Source organism: Phyllostomus discolor, chromosome 5, assembly GCF_004126475.2.
Source record: "Phyllostomus discolor isolate MPI-MPIP mPhyDis1 chromosome 5, mPhyDis1.pri.v3, whole genome shotgun sequence".
Classification (NCBI taxonomy): domain Eukaryota; kingdom Metazoa; phylum Chordata; class Mammalia; order Chiroptera; family Phyllostomidae; genus Phyllostomus; species Phyllostomus discolor.
In genome coordinates, this window is record NC_040907.2 from 9,309,569 (window position 1) to 9,333,814 (window position 24,246).

The following is a 24,246-nucleotide window of genomic DNA, read 5'->3' on the forward strand; positions in this document are numbered from 1 at the left end:
AATTTATATTGGAATACCTTCTGATTAACTATTTTGGCTTTCAAGAAACAACTAAGTACCATAGATCACATGCTTTGATGAGTTGTGTGATTCTTTAGTGAATATGAAAATAAGAATAAAAAAAATAAAATGGACACATTTGGGCTTTTTGTCAGTTTAATAAGACTGGAAAGTATCTGGGGGTCTAAATTTGTGCCCCCGTGTTGATTTAGGATCTTAAAATCCCTAGTACATTTAATAGACTATCTTGGAAATGTGCATTGCAATTTAGTGAACTCAAAAGTTGTATAATTCACCATTTAATAATTTATTTTAAAACCTTTCCCCTTTCTAGTTATCTCTTCAAATTGTTCAGCAGATAATTCTACCAGTTAAATCTTACATCTTGTTTGGTAGCAGGGAATTTCCCAAGATTATGATGACATTGACGAATCTAATTTCTGTGACTATTTTGCACTTTTAAATCATTGTTATTGTTGATTGATCACCTTCCTCCATTTTTGTAATAGACATACACAGAACTTTGTTTTTGTTGCCTCATTAGCCATATCAAAAGCCAGAAATTCTTCTCTTGATCATATTTTACTTCTTTACCCATTGTTACTAAGGAATTTTGTCAGTATTATAACTAAAGTATTTTCCTTAATGGTTATTTACTCATTGAAATTAATACGTTATATAACATTCTATACTGTAGTTATTTTCTCTTGGGAGGCTTTTATCCCTAATAGTTTGTATTTTGTAACTTGCCTATCTCCTTTTCGCTCTCACTGGCATAGGTTTATTTCCCTGTGTTTCAGACTGTATAAAGCTCTGATAACCTCATGAAGTTTTCATTTTTTGTGGTAGCAAGTGAAAACTGAATAAAAATGCTGTGTGAATTCTAAGTTATAACACCCTGTTTTCTTACAGCATCTATTTCTTTATTTTATTTATTTATTTATTTATTTTCAATGTGCGGTTGCTGGGGGTTATGGCTGCAACCCAGGAATGTACCCTGGCTGGGAATCGAACCTGGGCCACTTTGGTTCCCAGCCCGTGCTCAATCCACTGAGCTATGCCAGCCAGGGCTTATTTCTTTATTTTTTTAAAAAAGCAATAGCAAATTTGTCTCAGATCCTAGGGTTGGATTTATTTATTGGGCTGGGTATGAGAGCTGTAGTCTTAGCTCAAATGACAAAACTATCAGGTCTTCCCTCTAGCTAGTGTGCTTAACCTCCTGCAGTTGTATAGAGAGAGGGCTTCCACAACAGGGAAGGTGTGGGTATGAGCCAGAATTTCAGGGGGGGAAAATTACAGGAACCTGTAAAATAGCAGATACTGTACATAGCTTTTTATTAATCTATTTGAGAAGGCTGTAAAAGAACTTAAAACGTAGCAGTTTTGTACATCTAGTACTGAAGAGAATTTTATATTTTTCACTTAGTTCTTAGGCATAAAAAGCTTGTTTAAATATCTCTTTTGATCGGACCATGTTGGCAATATTTTCTCCTTGTCTTTCACCTGCCTCCCCATTTGAGGATTGTATTAAACTGAAGAGAGTTAAATCAGTTCAATTTCATGGACTCTCATCTCCCACATTAGTCACAAAGAGCCTAAACTAGTATTATTTCACCTTCGGAAATGTTAAAAAGGGAAATTACTTTGGATATATATGTTTTCCTAAAAATTTATTTACCCATAAGGTGCTGGTGGTAGTAGTAGTAGTAATAGTAACACAGCACCGGTGCCTCATTTATTAAATGCTGGCACATTCCAAACTCTAAACCTGTGGGTTTTTTATTTCATTCTTAACCCTGTGGGATAGGTACTCTTTATTTACAGATGTGTAAACTGAGCCTTCAGTAAGAGGTTAAATGACTTGTCCAAGAATACGTGTTTGTATCTCTGAACCTCAAAGACTTGCATTGCTCTCTGAATCAAAAAAACCCATGTATCTGCTATTGTGTCGTTATTACCTTTAAGTGAGTTGTGTTTATTAGTCTTACTTTACTTGGTAAACATTATTCACATTTAGCACAGAATGAATATATTTGGTTTTAGGAGGCATGTGGTAGTAAAAGACGTTACTTTTGCCTCCACATTCTCAGGCCACTGTTTGCTGTCCTCTGCTCTCCCTGAAGGTACAGTATGAAACAGATGTGGAGAGGGTAGGGCGTCCAGAAGTCGGAGCCCTGAAATTGAGACCTTTGAATTATTGCCACTTGTTGATTCTAAGAAGTTTTTATATGCTACAGTTTTTTGTTTTGTTCTGTCCTTTTACTGAAGTTTCTTCTGCCCTTCTGCAGCACTGATTCCAGCAGTAGCTCAAGTGATGATTCTCCAGCCCGGTCAGTTCAGTCTGCAGCAGTCCCCGCGCCCACTGCCCAGTTGCTTTCATCCCTGGAAAAAGATGAGCCCCGTAAAAGTTTTGGGATCAAGGTTCAGAATCTTCCAGTACGCTCTACAGGTAAAAATCGTACCTTCCTCTCTGCTGCTGTTGGGGAATGAGAGAGAAGCAACTTGGATTCTGTGCTTTGTAGTGACAACAAGCTTTGTTTTTGTGGTCCGTTAATACTTAATACCATGTAAGAAAAAGCAAGTGATTTTATAACTCCCTATAGTATCTAGGTCGTTGTGTATATAGATTTGCATGTTATTTTATTTGTAGTTGTCATATACATATGCATATAATGCACATGTGTGTACACATATTATACACATGTATATTGTGAGTATATGCACGTACCCACAGAGTTTGTATGGCTCATGTTTTATACAGGAAGGGTGGTTTATCTTTGAATAAATATGGTTGCTGGATTAAATATTTCAATATTAGGGGAAATTTGGTATGAAATTGTAGAAGTATTCATTTCAGTTGGATTTATTACATTGCTCTGGAGTTCTATGTTATCTGAAATAACTTTGAACATAAAATTATAAGAAACCCATTCCAAAATATTAAGAATTTAAATGAGGAAAATCAGGAAATAAGAGGAAAGCCTATTGAAAAGCTGTCTTTACTCCTGTTTAATTGGCAATTGGCTATAAATGCTGTTATTCCTAAGTGATGCATATTAGTCTGTAAACAACATACATATGGTCAAACCAAAAAAGACCAAAGTATTTCTTAGCTAAGTGCATTTCAGTGATTTATTAAAGTATTTATTAAAACAGCCTATAAAATCTACATACCAGGTTTGTGAATAGACATATTGAGACAAATATTGATCACCTTTTGCTTTAGGTTACTTGGTAATTTGGGAATAGGCAGGGAAGATTGGCATGTTGTTCTATGTAATTTTAATTTTTGTAATGAAGCAAATTAAGACAGGACCCCCATCTCCACCCCCATCCCCACTCCAGATGATATGATTCATCTGTAGAAGGCCTCAGAGTTGTTCAGGACGTTGCAAGCCACTTCCCACAGATTTTTATCCTTGACATAATGCTTGGAAAGATAGAAGTGCAGCTTTCTTTCTAAAGTCTTTAAAATTCTTATATATGTTTTCATGTATACAAAGTTTTTATTATGAAAGTTTTCAACGTAACCATAAGTAGGGGTAGCAAAATGAACTCCCCTTACACTATACTCAGATGTTTTTAAAAAATCAGTATTTTCTAACACTTTATTTCAGAATTGTACAATAATATCCAAAATGCTTTTTAGAGGTATTTTTATTTGAAAACATAATGCTTTAATGCTAAGAAAACTTACGCTAATGCTTAGTAGCTTATTGAGTTGTAACTAAATTAGAAAAATAAGCAACTTGTTTTTATTTGAATTTAGATACAAGCCTTAAAGATGGCCTTTTCCATGAATTTAAGAAATTTGGAAAGGTGACTTCAGTGCAGATCCATGGAGCTTCAGAAGAGAGGTATGGTCTGGTATTCTTTCGGCAGCAAGAGGACCAAGAAAAAGCACTGACTGCATCAAAAGGAAAACTTTTCTTCGGCATGCAGATTGAAGTGACAGCATGGATAGGGCCAGGTAAGAGGCAAGGGAGCTGAGTTTCCATGTAATTTTTACTCCAGCCTATGAAAGGGCAACACTGTATGGTCAAAGTGGACACTATTCCAGCTTTATTTATTGACATACTTCCAGTATCTTCTATTTTAAAGAACGGTTTTACATTTACTGTTCAGCTTAATATACTACATTGTTTTGGTTAGGGTGGGTGAAAAAAATTGTCCTGTTGTATAAGAGAGACATGCTGATTCTTCACTGAGGCCCAAAGGCAGAGAGTATAGCCCCTTGTTGAATCCTGCCCTCCCGAAAGGGTTCCATAGAGATAAGGAGGTAGGTCCTAGGAGAATGACAACAGAATTATCCTGAATTAAGTTTGAAAATAAACTACTTGACATATGGATTTGGGGGACTAGTTAAACCAGTTTTATTTCTGTTATGCCCAATACAAATTGGATCTGTTATTCTAGCTTCCATAACCTTAAAGATAGTGACAAAGAAGCAGGGCTAGGTCTTCTGAGTGTGACCCATTGAGAATTTCAAGGGGATATTTTATTAACTTGAACCTACCTGTTGTAAGGCAGGAAGTCTTCCCAGGCATGGCTTGGGTCAGTGTTTCTCCTGTTTAGAATCACCGCCAGGGTTTGTTTAAAATGCAGGCTCTTTTATCCGCGCGTGGGGGCCCCCCCCCCCCTTACTGGTTCAGAATTTGCATACTGAAGTTTGGGAACCCCTAATTTAAGGGAACTCATGAATGAATTTGTAGAGGATAGAAAAGAAAGGTTAAAGTTATACAGTCCTCACTATGTAACTGAGACAATTTAAGACTAAGGCTTTGAGTAGAATTTGTACGGTAAACATAGCTTATTTTCTTGGAATATTCATTTTATTTGACAATTAAGAGGGAAAAATAGAATTTCCCTGGTAAGAATGTGTAAATGTTATTTGTGTATTAAAATAGACACGGAGCCCTGACTGGTGTGGCTCGGTTGGCTGGGGGCCTTCCCACAGAGCGACAGATTCCAGTCAGGGTGCGTGCCTGGGCTGCAGACCTGGTTGGGGCACGTGCAAGAGGCAACTGATGGATGTTTCATGCATTGATGTTTCTCTCCCTCTCTTCCTCTCTCCCTCCCCTTCTCTCTATCTTAAAAAACAAAAAAAAAGGCAGGGGGCATGGAGGTGTTAGAGTGAATACTGTAAAATGTGCATAATTTTGTGATAAGCACAGGAACTCAAAAGAATGTTATCTTTTCAAAGGAATTATAGGTTATGTCTTCATGTTCCCACCTCTCTGCCAGGTTTCAGCTGTACTGCCCTAAGCTGTATGGGACTAAGAGCAGTTCTGATTTAACACATTTGGGATTGTATTTAGAATGTCTCATATTCTTGAGGAACTGACTTGAGGAATATTTAGAATATTATAATCTGTGTAAGTTTTTAGAGCCACGTATTACTAAGTAGTGAGGATCTAATTTAGGGGCTTTGTCAATAGCTGACCCTCTATTTCCAAGTAGTAGGGCTAGCTTAAGATTTTTACTGTAATAAAGCATTTTACCTAAAACCCAGTATTTAATTGGGTTTTAACCTCCTAATGTTGAAGATTTTGAGAAGTTTGGTTGGTTCAAGCATAGGAAAGCTGAAGGTAACTTTTCAAGATGGGACAGCATGAAACTCTTGTTTAATGGGATGTTTGAAGGCAGTTGGATTTGAGTATAGAGACTTGGTTGGAATTCTGCTGTGGGATGGTTTGTCATAGATGTTTTGTATTGAAATGCATGGAGCTCGTTGCTTCCTTAGGTCAAGGACCCCTTGGAATTAAAAAGATCCAAGTCCAAGAAACGCAGCTCTGCAGTTAGACCCCTGGTGGCTTCTGAGATTGTGCTTTCTTACTCCTGTGCACAGCATTACAGCCCCCTAAACATGAAGTGACAGGGTAAAAGAGCTTTTTCAGTGACGTGTAGGAATTGAATTGGTGACGAAGGTTAAAATTCCTGAGCTGTTCAGTGGAAATGAAGCCATTACAGATTTTAATGGTTGCAAATCATGCTTTATCCTGCCGGATTTGACTTTTGGAGTACAAACCTCAAACCTCAAGATGTGCCTCAGTTTATTTTTTCTTTTTAATTTTTTTCTCCCTTTTAAAATGAAATATTCCTAAATGTGTGCCCTCTATTAGATAGTTTCAAGAAGACCAAGTCAGGCTTGAAATGAGGTATACCCCTGTGATGATACGATGGTGATGTAGAGACAGGTGTGTGTGTGCGCCGCCGGCAGTTTCCGGGCCCCCCTCACTCAGTGAGAGGATGTGCTCTTTGGTAACACTGTCACCAGATTAAGTTGAGCTACCATTAGAGCTACCAAACTGGAATCAGGGGTGAGACGTATTCTGGCTGAGTTCACTCAATAACTCAGAAGGTGTACCCTTTTAATGCCAGTATTGTTGATGCCATCAGTAAGGTTCAGTGGCTGACTGAAACACTTGCTTTCAGTCAAGCTGATTAATATTAGCTTTTTGGACAGCTGTGTTCTACATTAAAAAGGGAATTATAAAGGCTAGTCATTTAGTCTTTTTCTGGTTGTCATTGGGGTCTGTACAACACCAAAACAAGATGCTTCATAACTGCCGCTTCAATCAATTTTTACACAATTATTATTCTCGTATTTAAAAATTGCGGCATTTAGCCCTGGCTGGTATGGCTCTGTGGATTGAGCACCAGCCTGTGAAATAGAAAGCGAATGCCAGTTGGATTCCCAGTCCGGGCACATGCCTGGGTTGCGGGCCAGGTCCCCTGTTGGGGGCGTGGAAGAGGCACCTGATCCATGGTTCTCTCACACAATGATGTTTCTCTCCCTCTCTTTCTCCCTCCCTTCCCCTCTCTCTAAAAATAAGTAAATAAAAAATTGCCCCCCAAAAATGTTGAAAGTAAATAATGAAACTGGACTGTTTTTAGCTGAGTTTCGTATATAGTTTTACACTACACACTGAGAGCCTGCTACCCAATTTTGGAACCTAAAATTAGGCTAAAATGATTACCATTTTACTGAGGTTTAAAATCTTTTTCTGTGTTGGTGATTATTTTAAAAAACAAGTCAATTTATCAGGTTGAAACTTAGTCTGCTTTTCTATTTTAAAAATCAAAGTGTTACTTTCCCATACTTTTTGGGGTAAGTTTCTTAGCCTTTGTATTCCTCTTTCACTTTGGAGTTAACAAGAGGCATATATTTCTGAAGGTGTGTATAATTTTTCAGATTGTATGAGTATGCAAACCAGATGTTTCAGAGACTTACTTTCTTAAATGTAGATTATCCCCATGGTATGTAAGTATACATCAAAACACTCTCTTCTGTTTTTATTCTGCCCCCATTCCACTTACAGAAACAGAAAGTGAAAATGAATTTCGCCCTTTGGATGAAAGGATAGATGAATTTCACCCCAAAGCAACAAGGACCCTCTTTATTGGCAACCTTGAAAAAACCACTACTTACCATGATCTTCGTAACATCTTCCAGCGCTTTGGCGAAATTGTGGTATGTTAATTTTCACAATAAAAACAGTTTTAGATCTTTGTCATAAGGCAAAGCATAGTACAGATTGTATTTGGAAATATGACATTTAGATGGTGTAATGAATGTTTTTCTAATTTGTCCTATGTGTTTTTACTCCTGATCTAGCAGAACCCATTGGAGAGTATTTATGGAAAAATATATATTTATCTTTATTTTGTTTACATATATATTCTCCTCTCCATCTCTCCTGTTTCAATGCCATCTCTAGTCCTATGGATTGAAAGGGGGATCTGGAAAACATGTTTGTAAGAAGGAAGTGGCAGATTAGTGTATGATGATTGTGTTACCGCAGTGTTCATCAGGACATACCTTGGGGATTACTAGAATGTGGATGTCATGCTGGAAGCTCAGTTCTATTTTGAAATTTTAATTAGAATCACTTTTTATATTATGCAAGTCATACTTAGATTTAGGAGTAGAAAGGATTTTTCTGTTCCTCTTGATGCAAAACTTGAGGCAGTTTATAGTGAAAATAGTTTGGTTGCAGCTTTATACCCTTGGGATAAACTCTTTTGTGTTTGAAAAAATAGGGAAACTACTACTTACTTTTCTAGGCTTTCTTTATATTAATAACAGTAAATAAATTGCTCTAGCATATTTGCACTTGGAGAGTTTAAAAATGTTTTGGATAGGAATCGTTATTGTTAATTTTTCAGATGTGCTTTTGCAGCACACCGATTGAAATCCGCTGTTATACACTAATGCTTTAAGCAAAGATCCTTATCTTTTTTTAAAATGACATAATCGAGCCTTATGAATAAAACATTATTTGTGCTTGTGACTGGCTTTACCTTACTTCAGAGGAGCCAGGGGCAAGAGATAAAAGTGGTTGGCAGAAAGTAAAAACAGAGAGAAGATACATGTTTAGAGAAGTAAACAGCAAAACGTTCATTTACTTTTTTTTCCAATTTTGATTTTTTTTTAAGTTCTATTTTTTTATGAGCGTACTAGACACTCTAATTGTAGCTCTACTGCTTACCTAGATGAGTGACTTGGAGTTAACATTCCTATTTGGACGTAAGCTTTTTCTATCTTTGGAAAATGATCTATTAATTGATTTTTAAAAATTTCTTACGGATTTTATTGGGCCACACTAGTTAACAAAGTTACACAGGTTTTAGGTGCACAGTTCCACAACATATCATCTGTACCCTGTATTGTGTGTTCACCACCCCAAGTCAAGTCTCCTTCTCTCTCCATGTTATTAATTAATGTTCCATTTGGCATTTATGAGTCTCTGACTTGATAAAATTTTTGGTATACTTTCATTCAGATGTAGCTGCTACTTTAAATTTTGAAGGAGTATAAAAAGTTGTATTTGGGCTCATGGATACATACGTTTTCATCACCAGGGTTGCTAACAATACAATAGTTAACTGTATTTGAGAGCTATGCTTCTCAATAAGGTAGACACATGAGTATTCTGTTTGGAAACCATAATCTCATCATGTTTGCAATTGCCCGTGGTTGTCACTGTTTTAATGAAACACAGACTTTGGGAAAATGGTCTGCTACCTTTTGATGACAGATTATGCTGTAACCAGAACCTAGTTAGTGAGTCTGCTCAGCAGTGTCTTGGAGACTCTTTCTCTTCAGTAGAGTTATCTTGGGTTGTCGCATTCTACATAACAGTGAAAATCAAAGTGAATGTTTATTTACCATTATTTATAACAATTTTGAGTATAAATTATTGATTTTTAAAGGACCCATCAAACAGCTTTTAAATGCATCATTCAGTTTGCTGTTTCAGGTTTTGATTATTGGCTTATAACTCTTAAGGAAGCTTAGATAATCATGATAACTCTGCAACAAATGGCCCAGGTGGGTTATTGTTTAAGCATAAGAGTGGTTTATCTGGACCATTTTCCTGTGTAAGCTAGCCCCCCCCCCCCCCCCATTTCTAACTAGGCAGGACCAAGAGTCAGGTGTGACTTGTAAGTTGTAGGTTTTGAACATCCCAAAGAGATAGGGCATTCCTTTATTGTTTTTCTTTAATCCAGGGATGGTGTTTTGATGCATTTTCACAAAGCAGTGTAGGTACTTGCGTATCTATTCATACTGGATATGAGAGATTATTACCATATTTATTAATCACCAGGCTTGATTCGTTGAGATATACTGATAGAATGAGTCTTCTAATTTAGGATTGCATATTTTAAGTAACTTTTTGAAAACTTGATTTCTTTATCATTCTTACTCTCCTCAGATATTTTAGTTTAAATGGCCTGTTTTTGGTAAGTCATTTAGATACTGCAGAAGGGAATTATATTTTAGGTTTTCATTGATTAGGCTGCCTTTTCTTTACTATCATACATTTCTCTTAAGACAGGTGTGTTGTGGATTTTAAATTGCACATTTTGAGTTGCATTATAGTTGCTCTTCTGCAGAGAGCTGCACATAAGAAGGATTTCATGGTTAGTAATTACAAATGCTGAATTGTATAGTTTTTTAGACTATTTAGTTTTCATTAAGATGTACAGTTTTAACTAAGAAAATTATTTTGGGGAGTATGACCTGAGAAATATATACCTCATAGGGATTTGGTTTATTCTGATTTAGATGGAAATAAATTTCTAATTATTTTCTGGTATCACTAAGTGGTATCCGTTGGCCTTTTCAGGATATTGACATAAAGAAAGCAAATGGAGTTCCTCAGTACGCGTTCTTGCAGTACTGCGACATTGCCAGTGTTTGTAAGGCCATTAAGAAGATGGATGGGGAGTACCTTGGAAATAATCGCCTCAAGGTAAAGAAATTTGCATAAGTTATTGTACTGTTAGAGTTTTTAAGATTCGGAGTTTTTTGCATATGTCTGAGTACTTGAAGTTTCAGTAATACAGTTAGATAACCATAAAGGAGATACACTTCTGCGTCCTCATGCTTGTTATCCTCTGAATTAAGGCTTGCTGATCCAGGCAGGATTACTTTTTTGCAAATTTTCACTTGATTTAACCAAATGTCTCCCACTTGAAATGTTGGTTTGACAAGGTTCCTATAGAAGATAGGTTTTCTCAGAATTCTGTAGTTGAGGGTGGGGAGGGAGGGCAAATGCAGATAACTATTATTTGAACAATAAGATAATTAAAAAAAAGAATTCTGTAGTTGAATAATTGGTGACTTTACTAATCACAATTTCGCCTTTTATGATCAGCTGGGTTTTGGAAAGAGCATGCCTACAAACTGTGTGTGGTTAGACGGGCTTTCTGCAAATGTGTCGGATCAGTACTTAACACGACATTTCTGCCGATACGGGCCTGTGATAAAGGTAGGTGGGAAGTTTTGGTGTGTAGTTTAAAGCTACCTCTGACTGCCTTTTCTCAGTATTCTGTCCTTTCAGCCCCTATTTCTAGTGCCTACTTTTTTTTTCTTTAATAACTCATACATTAAAATGATCTTTTCCAAAATTTGACCTAGAAGGGCATTTGCATCTCATCTGTATTATTATCTTACAATATGAATATTTTGAACCAGCCAAGATGATTAATTTTGAAACTAATATACATAATACTGTTAAAGAGAATGTTTCTTAGAGATTTTTATAATTTTATCTTACATCAAAATCAGATAGTCTAATTATATAAGTGTCCATATTCACACTAATATAGAATTAACCTCAAGTTTTTAAAAATGATGGTTTCTTTAAAAGGACATTCACACAACAGAATATTCATCTAATCAATGTAGTACACTGTGTGTGTATGTAACACACCCACAAATATAACAGGAAAAGGGTCTCTGGGCCCCATTCTGTTAAGTAAGTTAAAGATAAAGCTTTTTAACTTTTTCAAAACAGATTTACTCGGTGGTGGACCTGTTGCATAATTTTGACATTTCTTGATATGTAACCTTTGTTATCTGGAGAAATACATGTTAAAACTGCTAGTGTAAATAAGAATCCAACAGCTTTAAGGTGGTAGTGCTACTTATGACTTCAGCATCACTAAAATTTTTTGTTGATTCAGTACTCTTTACATTTTTGTCTCTCTGACAAGGATATTACCTTATTTGAGCCAAAACTAGAAGAATGCTTACTTAAATAGATAGAACCTGTCCTCAAATAACGTTGTTTTGTATTGTATTGTTTTGTTTCACCTTCTACTTATATTTAGACAGAGGGGAAGGGGGAGAGGAAAGAGAGAGGGAGAAAAAACAATGTGTGGTTGCCTCTCACGCACCCCCCACCAGGGACCTGGTCCGCAACCCAGGCCTGTGCCCTGCCTGGGAATTGAACGAGCAACCCTTTGGTTCACAGAACGGCACTCAATCCACTGAGCCACACCAGCCAGGGCTTTTTTTTAAAAAGACTTTATTTATTTTTAGAGGAAGGGAGACAGAGAGGGAGAGAAACATCTATGTGTGAGAGAGACATCAGTTGGTTGCCTCTCACACCCCCCCAACTGGGGACCTGGCTCACAACCCAGGCATATGTGCCCTGACTGAGAATCGAACTGGTGACCTTTTGGTTCATAGGCAGGTACTCGGTCCACTGAATGACACCAGCCAGGGCTTAAATAATGTTCAATGTCATTTTGTTAACATGATTGATGAGATGCCATAGGAACAGAACTTACTTTGTTTATAAGCAGTCTGTGGTAAGTTTGGTTTCATTATATGTCATTTTGAATAAAGTCACGACATTAAGTGAGGATTTACTGTATAGTACGGTATTTGGTCCACATGGAAAACAAAAGTAAAATACAGAAAAACAAAATAAGGGCATAGTATACCTCAGGACACAATAGCCACAATTCTAAACAGTTCCTACACATTTTGTGTTTTCACTACAACATGCAGTATCAGGGAAAGCCAGAAATTTTTCTAGAATAAAATGTATGTAAGTATATTTTTTCTTGCAGTGTCTTTGTAACTTAGGATTTTGTTTTTACTGACACTTAAGTTTAGTGGCTGAGGCTCTTACTTTTTGTTTGTTTGTTTTTTACAGGTGGTATTTGACCGCTTAAAAGGCATGGCCCTGATTATCTACAATGAAATTGAATATGCACAAACAGCTGTAAAAGAGACCAAGGGGAGGAAAATTGGTGGGAATAAAATTAAGGTGTGCAGAATGACTTTACGGAGAAACAAAACAAAATCATATTCAGATCCCACCCTCATAATTACTGGCACTTAGTAGGTGGCCAGTAGGCAGAGTGGTTTACATGATATGTGTTGTGTGGCCTCAGTTTAGTTTTTGTTTTTAAGTCCTCACATGCAGATACTAGATTTTATTTATTTATTTATTTATTTATTTTTAAAGATTTTATTTATTTTATTTTTTAGAAAGGGGAAGGGAGAAAGAGAGGGAGAGAAACATCAGTGTGTGGTTGCCTCTCGCGTGCCCACTACCAGGGAGGGACCTGGCCAGTAACAACCCAGGCATGTGCCCTAGATTGGGAATCGAATTGGCGACCCTTTGATTCACACAGGCCAGCATTCAACCAGTGAGCCACACCAGACAGAGCTGTTTCTATTAGATTTTGGAGAGAGGAATGGAGAGAGAGAAACAGAAACATTGATTGGTTGCTTACCTCCCTACATGCCCTGATCAGGGCTTAAACCCACAACTTAGGTATGTGCCCTGACCAGGAATTGAACTTGTAACCTCTTGGTGTACAAGACAATGCTACAACCAACTGAGCCATCCAGTCAGGGCTGACCTCAATTTTTAAGGAAGATATTATAATTTTTATACTTGAGTACCTGAGAGCACAGAGTCTTTTAAACCATTAGGCAAATGTTTTAGGAACATTTCCTAAAAATCATCTCATTCAAGAAATCGTGCTTCTCTGTGTCCTGGGTGCCTGATGTTCATGTGTATACTTTTGGTGCGGGGTGGTCCGCAGTCACCTGTGGGTATCTGTACACCCAAGAGCTTGAAGTATCAGTCAGTCCAGCCTCCTATGTGATCCTTTCTTCTTCTTCTTTCCTCCTCCCAAAGAGTGGGTGAACACTGAAAACGTGACACTTTGGTGTTTTTTTTTTAAAACTGTTCATGGTAGCTTGAGGGAATTTATAAATTTAACTATGGTGGTTGGAGTGAAATAAGTCTTTTCAAGATAAGATATTGATAGAGGAAAAAAATAATTGATAAATGATGGGTACAGTATTCTTAGTAACTCTGAGATCCAGCAGTGAATCAAGTTTCAATGTTCTTCCATATTTTATTTTATGTTCTAACTATGGTTCCAGAAAATTTATGCACAACAGAGATTGCTGGATTTAGTAGTCTGGTCTGATTATTTAATTGACAACCTAGAATCCTGCCTAGGTATCATTTTTGCTTTTCTCAATCCTTCAGGATTGGTTCTAGAACTTTATAATTCTCTATCAAGATTTGTGTAGAATTTGAGAGAGATTTTGGATTAACAAAATACAGTTTCTGTTATGAGGGCTATTTCACTTTAGAAAAATTGCTCTTTCTTGAAATTTATCCGGAGGTTTATTTTGGGAAGAATTTTTAAGTTTGGCAACATTTTTCATTATTTAAATTTGAAACTTGCATCACACACCTGCTACTTTTTTTTAAGGTGGATTTTGCAAATCGGGAAAGTCAGCTGGCATTTTATCACTGCATGGAAAAATCTGGTCAAGATATCAGAGACTTCTATGAACTGTTAATGGAAAGAAGGTATGTATTTTAAAGTTGTTATCATAGCTTATTTTAAACATTTCTAATACATAAAATTGAGATGGTATTAAATTTTATTGTTCATCCCTTATTTCTACTTGTACTCCAGAAAAACTGTTCCTTCCATCCCTTCATACAGAAACAGAGGTTTATTTTTATGAATCCAGTTTTCATGTGGCTCACAGGAGTTGGGGTAACCTATCTACATTTCTCACTGACTACTGTAATTTGGAAGAGTTATTGTTTTGCCATATGATATATACAAATCATCCTGCTGTACAGTTTTAAATTAAATATAATAACATGTTGAAATACATTATAAACTATTAAGTGCCCTATATATTTTTTTATTTAGTAATGACAATATCCAGGTTGTCAACAAGCATGTGCTCATACAGTTAATTTTTTAAGAAAACAAACTTTCAAAAGACTATCAAGATCTTTGTTTTAAACTCAAATCTCATAATTTGTGAGTCAGTAAGCCAAAACATAAATTGCTAATTTTAGCAATGTAAAAAGTAAATCTTATTTCCCCTTGTTAATTTTTTCAGTGAGTCATGGTATGTAGTATTTGATACTTTTTCTCTTCTTTTAAGAACCAACACAGTTCAGAATCATTTAAGATTTCATAGTCTGAATCAGGCTATTTGTGTTAACTTAAGCTATTTATGCTAGCTTAAAACTGACCCCAAATTGACTGATTTCCTTTTAGACTGAATATTAAAATATTCTAACATAACGTCATCAGATTCTTCAGTAGTTCATCACATTTCAAATTGGAAACTATTATCAATATATATGATCAAGCTATTTGTCCAAACATGCCTGTGAGATGAAATCTTCTGGATCGTTACCACTAGATCTCCTTTCTATACATGTGCGTTGGACAAAAGGCTGTGTGTGAGAAATGCCTTTAGATGTCCAAGTTCAAGTATAAAAAGGTTCTGTGATGAGCTTGAGCCAAATCCTGATTAGGCTGCCAGAAACCTGTTGAATGCATTGCCTTTTTACTGCCTCTTCTTGCCACTTTATTTTTATTTAAATCATAGAACATATATATATTTCTTTGACTCATTTTCATGTAGAATACTATACAGTGGTCATTGAATAACTTGGAAGGTTTTTAAATAAAATGTCCCCCACAACCAATTTCCCCAAAGCTCAACCCTGATGGTTTTTCACGAGTAGTTAGTAAAAAAATGCTTTACCTCTAATGATAGTTCAGTTCAGGAAAACAAGTGATGGCCCATTTGCCTAAGGGCTTAAAGTTTAAGTAGCATTTTATTTATTCCCTCAAATACTGTGTCCAGAACACAGTGTATTTGTTTCCCAAGTTGTGGTAAGAATTGTACCACAATTCTTTTGACAAAAAAGTAATTACAAAAGATTTAGAAATGTGGGGATGTGATACACTTTAATACTAGTGCTTATTGTAAGTCACAATACCCAACACTAAAAGAACAAAAAGGGTTGAACCACTGCTATCCAATAGAAACATAATATAAGCTACATCTGTGATTTTAAATTTTCTTGGAGCCACGTTAAAAAGTAAAATGAGAAAGTGAAATTAATTATAGTACAGGTCTAACTAGTGACTAAATAATGGCAGAGATTTTTAGAAGCTGGACTTTGTAATCTTTATATGTATGATTTGATATATAAATGACAAACAAAAGAACTGATGTATTTTTTGTTCGTTTGGTTTTTGGCAGAGAGGAACGAAGAGGCTCTTATGACTATAGCCAAGAGCGCACATACTATGAGAATGTTCGTACTCCAGGCACATACGGTGATGATTCCAGGCGGGACTATCCAGCTCGAGGGAGAGAATTTTACTCGGAATGGGAAACCTATCAAGGAGACTATTATGAATCTCGATACTATGATGATCCTCGGGAATACCGGGATTACAGAAGTGATCCTTATGAACAGGATATCCGGGAATACAGTTACAGGCAACGGGAACGAGAGAGAGAACGCGAACGATTTGACTCTGACCGCGACCGAGACCATGAGAGGAGGCCGATTGAACGCAGTCAGAGCCCCGTGCACTTGCGACGCCCGCAGAGTCCTGGAACGTCTCCTTCACAGTCCGAGAGACTACCGAGTGATTCTGAGAGGAGGCTTTATAGCCGCTCCTCGGACCGGAGCGGAAGCTGTAGCTCACTCTCCCCTCCAAGATACGATAAACTGGATAAATCCCGTTTGGAACGCTATACAAAAAATGAAAAGACAGATAAGGAAAGAACTTTTGATCCTGAGAGAATAGAAAGAGAGAGACGCTTAATAAGGAAGGAGAAAGTGGAAAAGGACAAAATTGACAAGCAGAAACGAAAAGGAAAAGTTCATTCCCCTAGTTCTCAGTCTTCAGAAACAGACCAAGAAAATGAAAGAGAACAGAGCCCTGAAAAATCAAGGAGTTCTAATAAATTGAACAGAGAGAAAGCTGACAAAGAAGGAATAGCAAAAAACCGCTTAGAACTCATGCCTTGTGTGGTTTTGACTCGGGTGAAAGAAAAAGAGGGGAAAGTGATTGACCACACTGCTTTGGAAAAGCTGAAAGCCAAGCTCGATAATGACACTGTGAAGTCTTCTGCCCTAGATCAGAAACTTCAGGTCTCTCACATAGAGCCTGCAAAATCGGACTTGTCTAAACTGGAATCTGTTAGAACGAAAGTGCCAAAGGAAAAGGCGCTTTCAAGCCACATAGAAGTGGTAGATAAGGAAAGTAGGCCTAAACCTAGGAAGCACCTAAAACCAGAGCAGTCTGCTGATGGGGTAAGTGCTGTGGATCTGGAAAAGCTGGAAGCGAGGAAAAGGCGTTTTGCAGATTCCAATTTGAAAGCAGAAAGGCAAAAACCAGAAGTCAAGAAAAGTAGTCCAGAGATGGAAGATGCTCGGGTGCTTTTAAAAAAGCAGGCTGATGTATCATCTAGAGATGTCATTCTGCTGAGGGAAGGAGAGTCTGAAAGAAAGCCTGTGAGGAAAGAAATTCTTAAAAGAGATTCTAAAAAGATCAAACTAGACAGACTTAATGCTGTTCCCAGCCCCAAAGACTGTCAGGAGCTTGCCAGTATTTCTGTTGGGACTGGCCCAAGACCCATGTCAGACCTACAAGCAAGGCTGGGAGAAACAGTAGGTGAATCTGTGGAAAATCAAGAAATCCAATCAAAAAAACCCACACCGTCAAAACCACAGCTCAAACAGCTGCAGCTATTGGATGATCAAGGACCAGAGAGGGAAGATACAAGGAAAAACTATTGCAGTCTTCGTGATGAAGTACTTGAATGTAAATCAGGCCAAGAGAAACCACATTCAGTAAATACTGAAGAAAAAATTGGCATTGATATTGATCACACGCAGAGTTACCGAAAACAAATGGAGCAGAGTCGTAGAAAACAGCAGATGGAGATGGAAATAGCCAAGTCTGAGAAGTTTGGCAGCCCTAAAAAAGATGTAGATGACTATGAAAGACGTAGTCTTGTTCATGAGGTAGGTAAACCCCCTCAAGATGTCACTGATGACTCTCCTCCCAGCAAGAAGAAAAGGATGGATCATGTTGATTTTGATATCTGCACCAAGAGAGAGAGGAATTACAGAAGTTCACGCCAAATCAGTGAAGATTCTGAAAGGACTGGTTGTTCTCCCAGTATCCGTCACGGTTCCTTCCACGAGGACGATGACCCCATAGGCTCTCCTAGGCTAATGTCAGTAAAAGGGTCTCCTAAAGTAGATGAAAAGGGTCTCCCCTTTTCCAATATAACAGTCAGAGAAGAAGCCTTAAAATTTAATCCTTATGATTCCAGCAAGAGAGAACAGATGGCAGACATGGCCAAAATAAAGCTATCTGTCTTGAATTCTGAAGACGAACTGAATCGGTGGGACTCTCAAATTAAGCAGGATGCCAGCAGATTTGATGTGAGTTTCCCAAACAGCATAATCAAGAGAGACAGCCTTCGAAAAAGGTCTGTACGTGACTTGGAACCTGGTGAGGTGCCTTCTGATTCTGATGAAGATGGTGAACATAAATCCCACTCACCCAGAGCATCTGCATTATACGAAAGTTCTCGGTTATCTTTTTTATTGAGGGACAGAGAAGACAAACTACGTGAACGAGATGAAAGGCTCTCCAGTTCTTTAGAAAGGAACAAATTTTATTCGTTTGCATTGGATAAGACAATCACCCCAGACACCAAGGCTCTGCTCGAAAGAGCTAAATCCCTGTCTTCGTCTCGAGAAGAAAATTGGTCTTTTCTTGATTGGGACTCTAGATTTGCTAATTTTCGAAACAACAAAGATAAAGAAAAGGTTGACTCTGCTCCGAGACCTATTCCATCCTGGTACATGAAAAAGAAGAAGATTCGGACTGATTCGGAAGGAAAAATAGATGATAAAAAGGATGATCATAAAGAAGAAGAACAGGAAAGGCAAGAATTATTTGCTTCTCGTTTTTTACACAGCTCAATCTTTGAACAAGATTCCAAGCGCTTGCAGCACCTAGAGAGAAAAGATGAGGAACCTGACTTCATTTCTGGTAGGTTATACGGGAGGCAGGCATCTGATGGAGTGAACAGCACAACCGACTTGATTCAAGAGCCAGTAGTTCTTTTCCACAGCAGATTCATGGAACTCACACGAATGCAACAGAAAGAAAAAGAAAAAGACCAAAAACCTAAAGAAGCTGAGAAACAGGAAGATATGGAGGATCATCCCAAGACCCCAGAATCTACTTCTGAAAATAAAGAGTCAGAACCGAAAACCCTGACTCCCATTGGGCCTCCTGGTGGCACGGTTGTAGCTCCCGAGTTGGCATCGTCATCAGTGGAGAAGACAGTAGGAGACAGAACAGGCGAGGTGCCTTTGGTGAGAATGGGCGAGGTGGTGCCTTTGGTGATGGAAGAGAAAACCACGGAGCCAGCCCCCATTTCAGAGGAAGCAAAACCTGCCTCTGAACCAGTGTCTGTTGTGGAACAACCCGAGCAAGCAGACTCGCCTCCGGGAGTGGACACTGAGAAGGATGCTGCCGGGACCCCGTCAGCTGTCGGGGAAAGTTCATCAGTCGACCAGCTGCCTTACCTAGATGCCAAGCCTCCAACTCCCGGGGCCTCCTTCTCCCATGTAGAGACCAGTGGAGACCCAGAACCTGACAACACCCAGCCGCTTTCAAAACCGACTCAGAAGCCTAAGGAAGCTGATGAGCCAAAAGTGGAAAAGCCAGACTCAGCTGCTAGTGTTGAGCCCTTCGCAAATCAGAAAGTTGAAGTTGTTCCTGAGGTTCAGCCACAAGCTTCCGAAGATGTAGAGGTTGATCCTCCAGTTGCTACAAAAGATAAAAAGCCCAACAAAAGTAAACGTTCCAAGACTCCAGTTCTGGCAGCTGCAGCAAGTGTGGAAAAGCCCGTCACGAGGAAGAGTGAGAGGATAGACCGGGAAAAACTCAAGCGGTCCAATTCTCCTCGGGGAGAAGCCCAGAAGCTCTTGGAGTTGAAGATGGAGGCTGAGAAGATTACAAGGACTGCCTCTAAAAACTCAGCCACGGACACTGACCACCCTGAGCCCAGTTTGCCCCTCAGCCGAACACGGCGCCGGAACGTGAGGAGTGTCTATGCAACCATGGGTGACCACGAAAACCGCTCCCCAATCAAGGAGCCCATCGAGCAGCCGAGAGTGACCCGGAAGAGATTGGAGCGGGAACTTCAGGAGGCCGTGGCGGTCCCCACTACCCCTAGGCGGGGCAGGCCTCCGAAAACACGCCGTCGAGCCGAAGAAGAGGATGAGACAGAGGCAAAAGAACCAGTTGAAACACTTAAGCCAGCTGAGGGATGGAGATCCCCACGGTCCCAAAAATCAGTTGCTGCTGGTGGCCCACAAGGGAAAAAGGGAAAAAATGAACCGAAAGTTGATGCTGAACGTCCTGAGGCCACCCCTGAAGCGAGTCCCCAGGTAAATGTGAAAGAGAATAACACAAAATCTAAGACCGATAAAGAAGAAGCAGGAAGTGAACAGAAACGGGACAGAAAAGAAGTTGGCGCAGACAAAAGCCCACCTGAAACCACCCCAGCCGAAGTGGTAGAGAAAAAACCAGCCCCAGAAAAAAACTCCAAATCAAAGAGAGGAAGATCTCGAAATTCTAGGTCAGCAGTGGACAAATCTGCAAATCTGAAAGCCACGGACGCCGCAGTCAGTCCTGCTGTGGCTGCAGGCCCTGCGGAACCGGCCGTGGAGAAGGAAGCTGGGATTGTGGCAGTGTCCCCCGAGAAGAGCGGGAGTCCCCCAGCGGAGGGCCTGTCGTCTCAGGTGAACAGTAATCCCGCTGACCCAGACAAGGAGCCAGAGAAGGAAGATCTGTCTGCTTCTAAGCTGTCCCCAGAAGCAAACCAGTTGGCCAAGCAGATGGAGCTGGAGCAGGCTGTGGAGAACATTGCAAAGCTCACCGAAACCTCTGCCTCTGCAGCTTTCAAGGTGGCAGCTGCAGATGCACCGGAGGGCCTGTCTGCAGAGGACAGGGACAAGCCTGCACACCAAGCAAGTGAAACGGAACTGGCTGCAGCTATTGGCTCTATCATCAATGACATTTCTGGGGAGCCAGAGAACTTCCCAGCACCCCCACCTTACCCTGCAGAATCTCAGACAGACCTGCAGCCCCATTCTCGAGAGCAGCAGTCTCCTGAGGTGAGAATGGAGCCTGAGACTGATGAGGCTGTGTCTGGCATCTTGGAGACTGAGGCTACTACAGAACCTTCTGGGCCAGCAGGTAGTGCCCCTAACCCCTCAGCAGGTCTAGCAGATACCAAGGACGCTGGAGAGAACAGCAGTGAGACCTCCCACCCACTGCCGGAAACCAAGGGATCGAAAGAAGTCGAAGTTGCTCTCCCTCGGAGAGACAAAGGGCGCCAGAAAACAACTCGATCGCGCCGCAAACGGAATACAAACAGGAAAACGGCTGCTGCAGAGAGGGCTACTGCAGAGGCCCCTGTCTCAAAAGTCAACCTAGTTCAAAGCAGTAGTCCTGCTGCAGATGAAGCAACAACGGTACAGCCCTCAGAAACGCCACAGGAAGAAAAGCAGAATGAGAATCCGCAGGCCATTCCTCCAGAACCACATGCTTCTGACTCATGCGAGATTCCCTCCGGGGAAAATTTGTCCCAAGAAAGCTGCGTTGAAGAAAAAACTCCAACCGAGATGACTGTGCTCCCAGACCCTCCCCCTCCTTCACAGCCAGCACTGGTGGATAATGAGCCCCAAGCAAGATTCAAGGTGCATTCCATCATTGAAAGTGATCCAGTGACCCCGCCCAGTGATTCAAGCATGCCCACCCCCACAATTCCTTCTGTAACTGCAGCAAAGCTCCCACCCCCGATAACCTCTAGGGGGATCTTGCACCAGAGTCCCCCTACTAAGGTGACAGAGTGGATCACACGGCAGGAGGAACCTCGGGCTCAGTCCACTCCATCTCCAGCGCTTCCCCCAGACACAAAAGCCTCTGACATTGACACCAGCTCCAGTACACTGAGAAAGATTCTCATGGACCCCAAATACGTGTCTGCCACGGGCATCACTTCCACGAGCGTCACAGCTGCCATTGCAGAGCCTGTAAGCGCTGCCCCTTGTCTGCATGAGACACCGCCCCCTCCAGTTGAACCTAAAAAGCCTCTTGTAGAAGAAAAACCGGCAGCTCCAGTAACTAGTGTCTCTGACACACAGGCTCCAGAGGTTCCAGTAGCCACTGACAAAGAAAAGGTGGCTCCAGTCATTGCTCCCAAAATTACTTCTGTTATCAGCCGCATGCCTGTCAGCATTGATTTGGAGAATTCGCAGAAGATAACTCTGGCAAAACCAGCTCCTCAAACCCTGACTGGCCTGGTGAGCGCCCTGACTGGCCTGGTGAATGTCTCCTTGGTCCCAGTGAATGCCCTGAAAGGCCCCGTGAAGACGCTGAAAGGTTTGGTGAACACTCCCGCCGGCTCCGTCAACGTCCTGAAGGGGCCGGTGAACGTGCTGACGGGGCCAGTGAACGTTCTCACCACCCCCGTGAATGCCACCGTGGGCACGGTGAACGCTGCCGCGGGCGTGGTGAACGCCGCTGCGGGTGCTGGGAGCGCCGCAGCGGGTGCAGGGAGCGCTGCGGCGGGAGCAGTGACGGTCACAGCGGGTGCGGCGACTGCTGCATCCGGTGGCGTGACCGCCACAACAACGGGCGCAGTGACTGTGGCGGGTGCGGTGATTGCACCACCAGCAAAGTGCAAGCAGAGGTCGAGCACTAATGAAAACAGTCGGTTCCACCCAGGGTCTATGTCTGTGATTGATGAGCGTCCGGCAGACTCGGGCTCTGGGGCTGGGCTGCGTGTGAACACTTCCGAAGGGGTTGTGCTCCTGAGCTACTCAGGGCAGAAGACTGAAGGCCCGCAGCGGATCAGCGCCAAGATTAGCCAGATCCCGCCGGCGAGTGCCATGGACATTGAATTTCAACAGTCCGTGTCCAAGTCACAGGTCAAACCCGATGCTGTCGCACCATCACAGCCACCACCCAAAGGCCCTCAAGCCCCTTCAGGCTATGCAAATGTGGCCACCCATTCTACTCTGGTGCTCACTGCCCAGACATATAACGCATCTCCAGTGATTTCATCTGTCAAGGCCGACCGTCCTTCTTTGGAGAAGCCTGAGCCCATTCACCTCTCTGTGTCCACTCCTGTCACCCAGGGTGGCACAGTGAAGGTTCTCACCCAGGGCATAAACACACCGCCGGTGCTGGTTCACAACCAGTTGGTTCTCACCCCAAGCATAGTCACCACTAATAAAAAGCTTGCTGACCCTGTCACCCTCAAAATAGAGACCAAGGTTCTTCAGCCGGCTAACCTGGGGTCTGCTCTCACTCCTCACCACCCTCCTGCCCTGCCCAGCAAACTGCCCGCAGAAGTGAACCACGTCACCTCGGGGCCCAGCACCCCAACAGATCGAAATGTCTCCCATTTGGCGGCCACAAAGCCAGATGCACATTCTCCTCGACCCAGTGGGCCTGCTCCATCTCCGTTCCCAAGGGCATGCCATCCCAGCAGCACCACGTCCACCGCGCTCTCCACCAATGCCACGGTCATGCTGGCTGCAGGCATCCCGGTGCCTCAGTTCATCTCCAGCATACACCCAGAGCAGTCTGTCATCATGCCACCCCACAGCATCACCCAGACTGTGTCCCTTGGCCATTTGTCCCAGGGTGAAGTGAGAATGAACACGCCCAGCATCACCTACAGCATCAGGCCAGAGACACTTCACTCTCCTCGGGCTCCCCTGCAGCCCCAGCAGATAGAGGTCAGGGCCCCACAGCGGGCCGGCACACCCCAGCCAGCCACGGCTGGTGTGTCTGCCCTGACTTCCCAGCACCCTCCAGAGGAAGAAGTTCATTATCACCTCCCTGTTGCTCGAGCCACAGCCCCTGTGCAGTCGGAAGTGCTGGTCATGCAGTCTGAGTACCGACTGCACCCATACACTGTTCCCCGGGACGTGAGGATCATGGTGCATCCTCACGTGACAGCAGTCAGCGAGCAGCCCCGGGCAGCAGATGGCGCGGTGAAGGTACCACCAGCTAGCAAGGTGCCTCAGCAGCCAGGGAAAGAAGGTGCCAAGACGACAGATGCCAAAGCCGTCCCTGCCCCTGTCCCTGCCTCTGCCCCTCACAGCGAGGCCCGAATCCTCACCGTCACCCCCAGCAACCAGCTCCAGGGGCTGCCGCTGAGCCCGCCTGTGGTGGTGACCCACGGGGTACAGATAGTGCACTCCAGTGGGGAGCTGTTTCAGGAGTACCGCTACGGGGACATCCGTACCTACCACGGCCCGGCGCAGCTCACACACGCGCAGTTTCCTGCCACCACCTCTGTCGGCCTGCCTTCCCGGACCAAGGCTGCTTCTACTCAGGTGAGAGCACCACGAATTAGCCTTCCGGTGCAAACAGTGATGTAGGTGCCACTGTGTTTCCTAAAGTATGTCATTCTTTTTGCGTGTTTAGAGAGAAGTTTCTTGAATTTCAGGCTGAAGGGATCAGATCACAGCAGAGAGATTAGGGACAGGAAGGAGCTCTTTGTGGAAAACGGGGTGGTGTCTTCTGCTTGCC

General features: G+C 41.6%; 1 protein-coding gene across 1 annotated transcript in view; it reads left to right on the forward strand.

Moving 5' to 3' along the window:
- SPEN (spen family transcriptional repressor) overlaps positions 1–24,246 on the forward strand; it is a 71,885-nt gene that overhangs the window by 45,417 nt on the left and 2,222 nt on the right. Inside the window, exons 4-11 of the mRNA XM_028511453.2 lie at positions 2,289–2,449; positions 3,770–3,970; positions 7,323–7,474; positions 10,134–10,259; positions 10,665–10,778; positions 12,456–12,569; positions 14,041–14,141; positions 15,854–24,050. Of these exons, the coding sequence (XP_028367254.1) occupies positions 2,289–2,449; positions 3,770–3,970; positions 7,323–7,474; positions 10,134–10,259; positions 10,665–10,778; positions 12,456–12,569; positions 14,041–14,141; positions 15,854–24,050 (9,166 nt within the window). The remainder of the gene's footprint in view (positions 1–2,288; positions 2,450–3,769; positions 3,971–7,322; positions 7,475–10,133; positions 10,260–10,664; positions 10,779–12,455; positions 12,570–14,040; positions 14,142–15,853; positions 24,051–24,246) is intronic.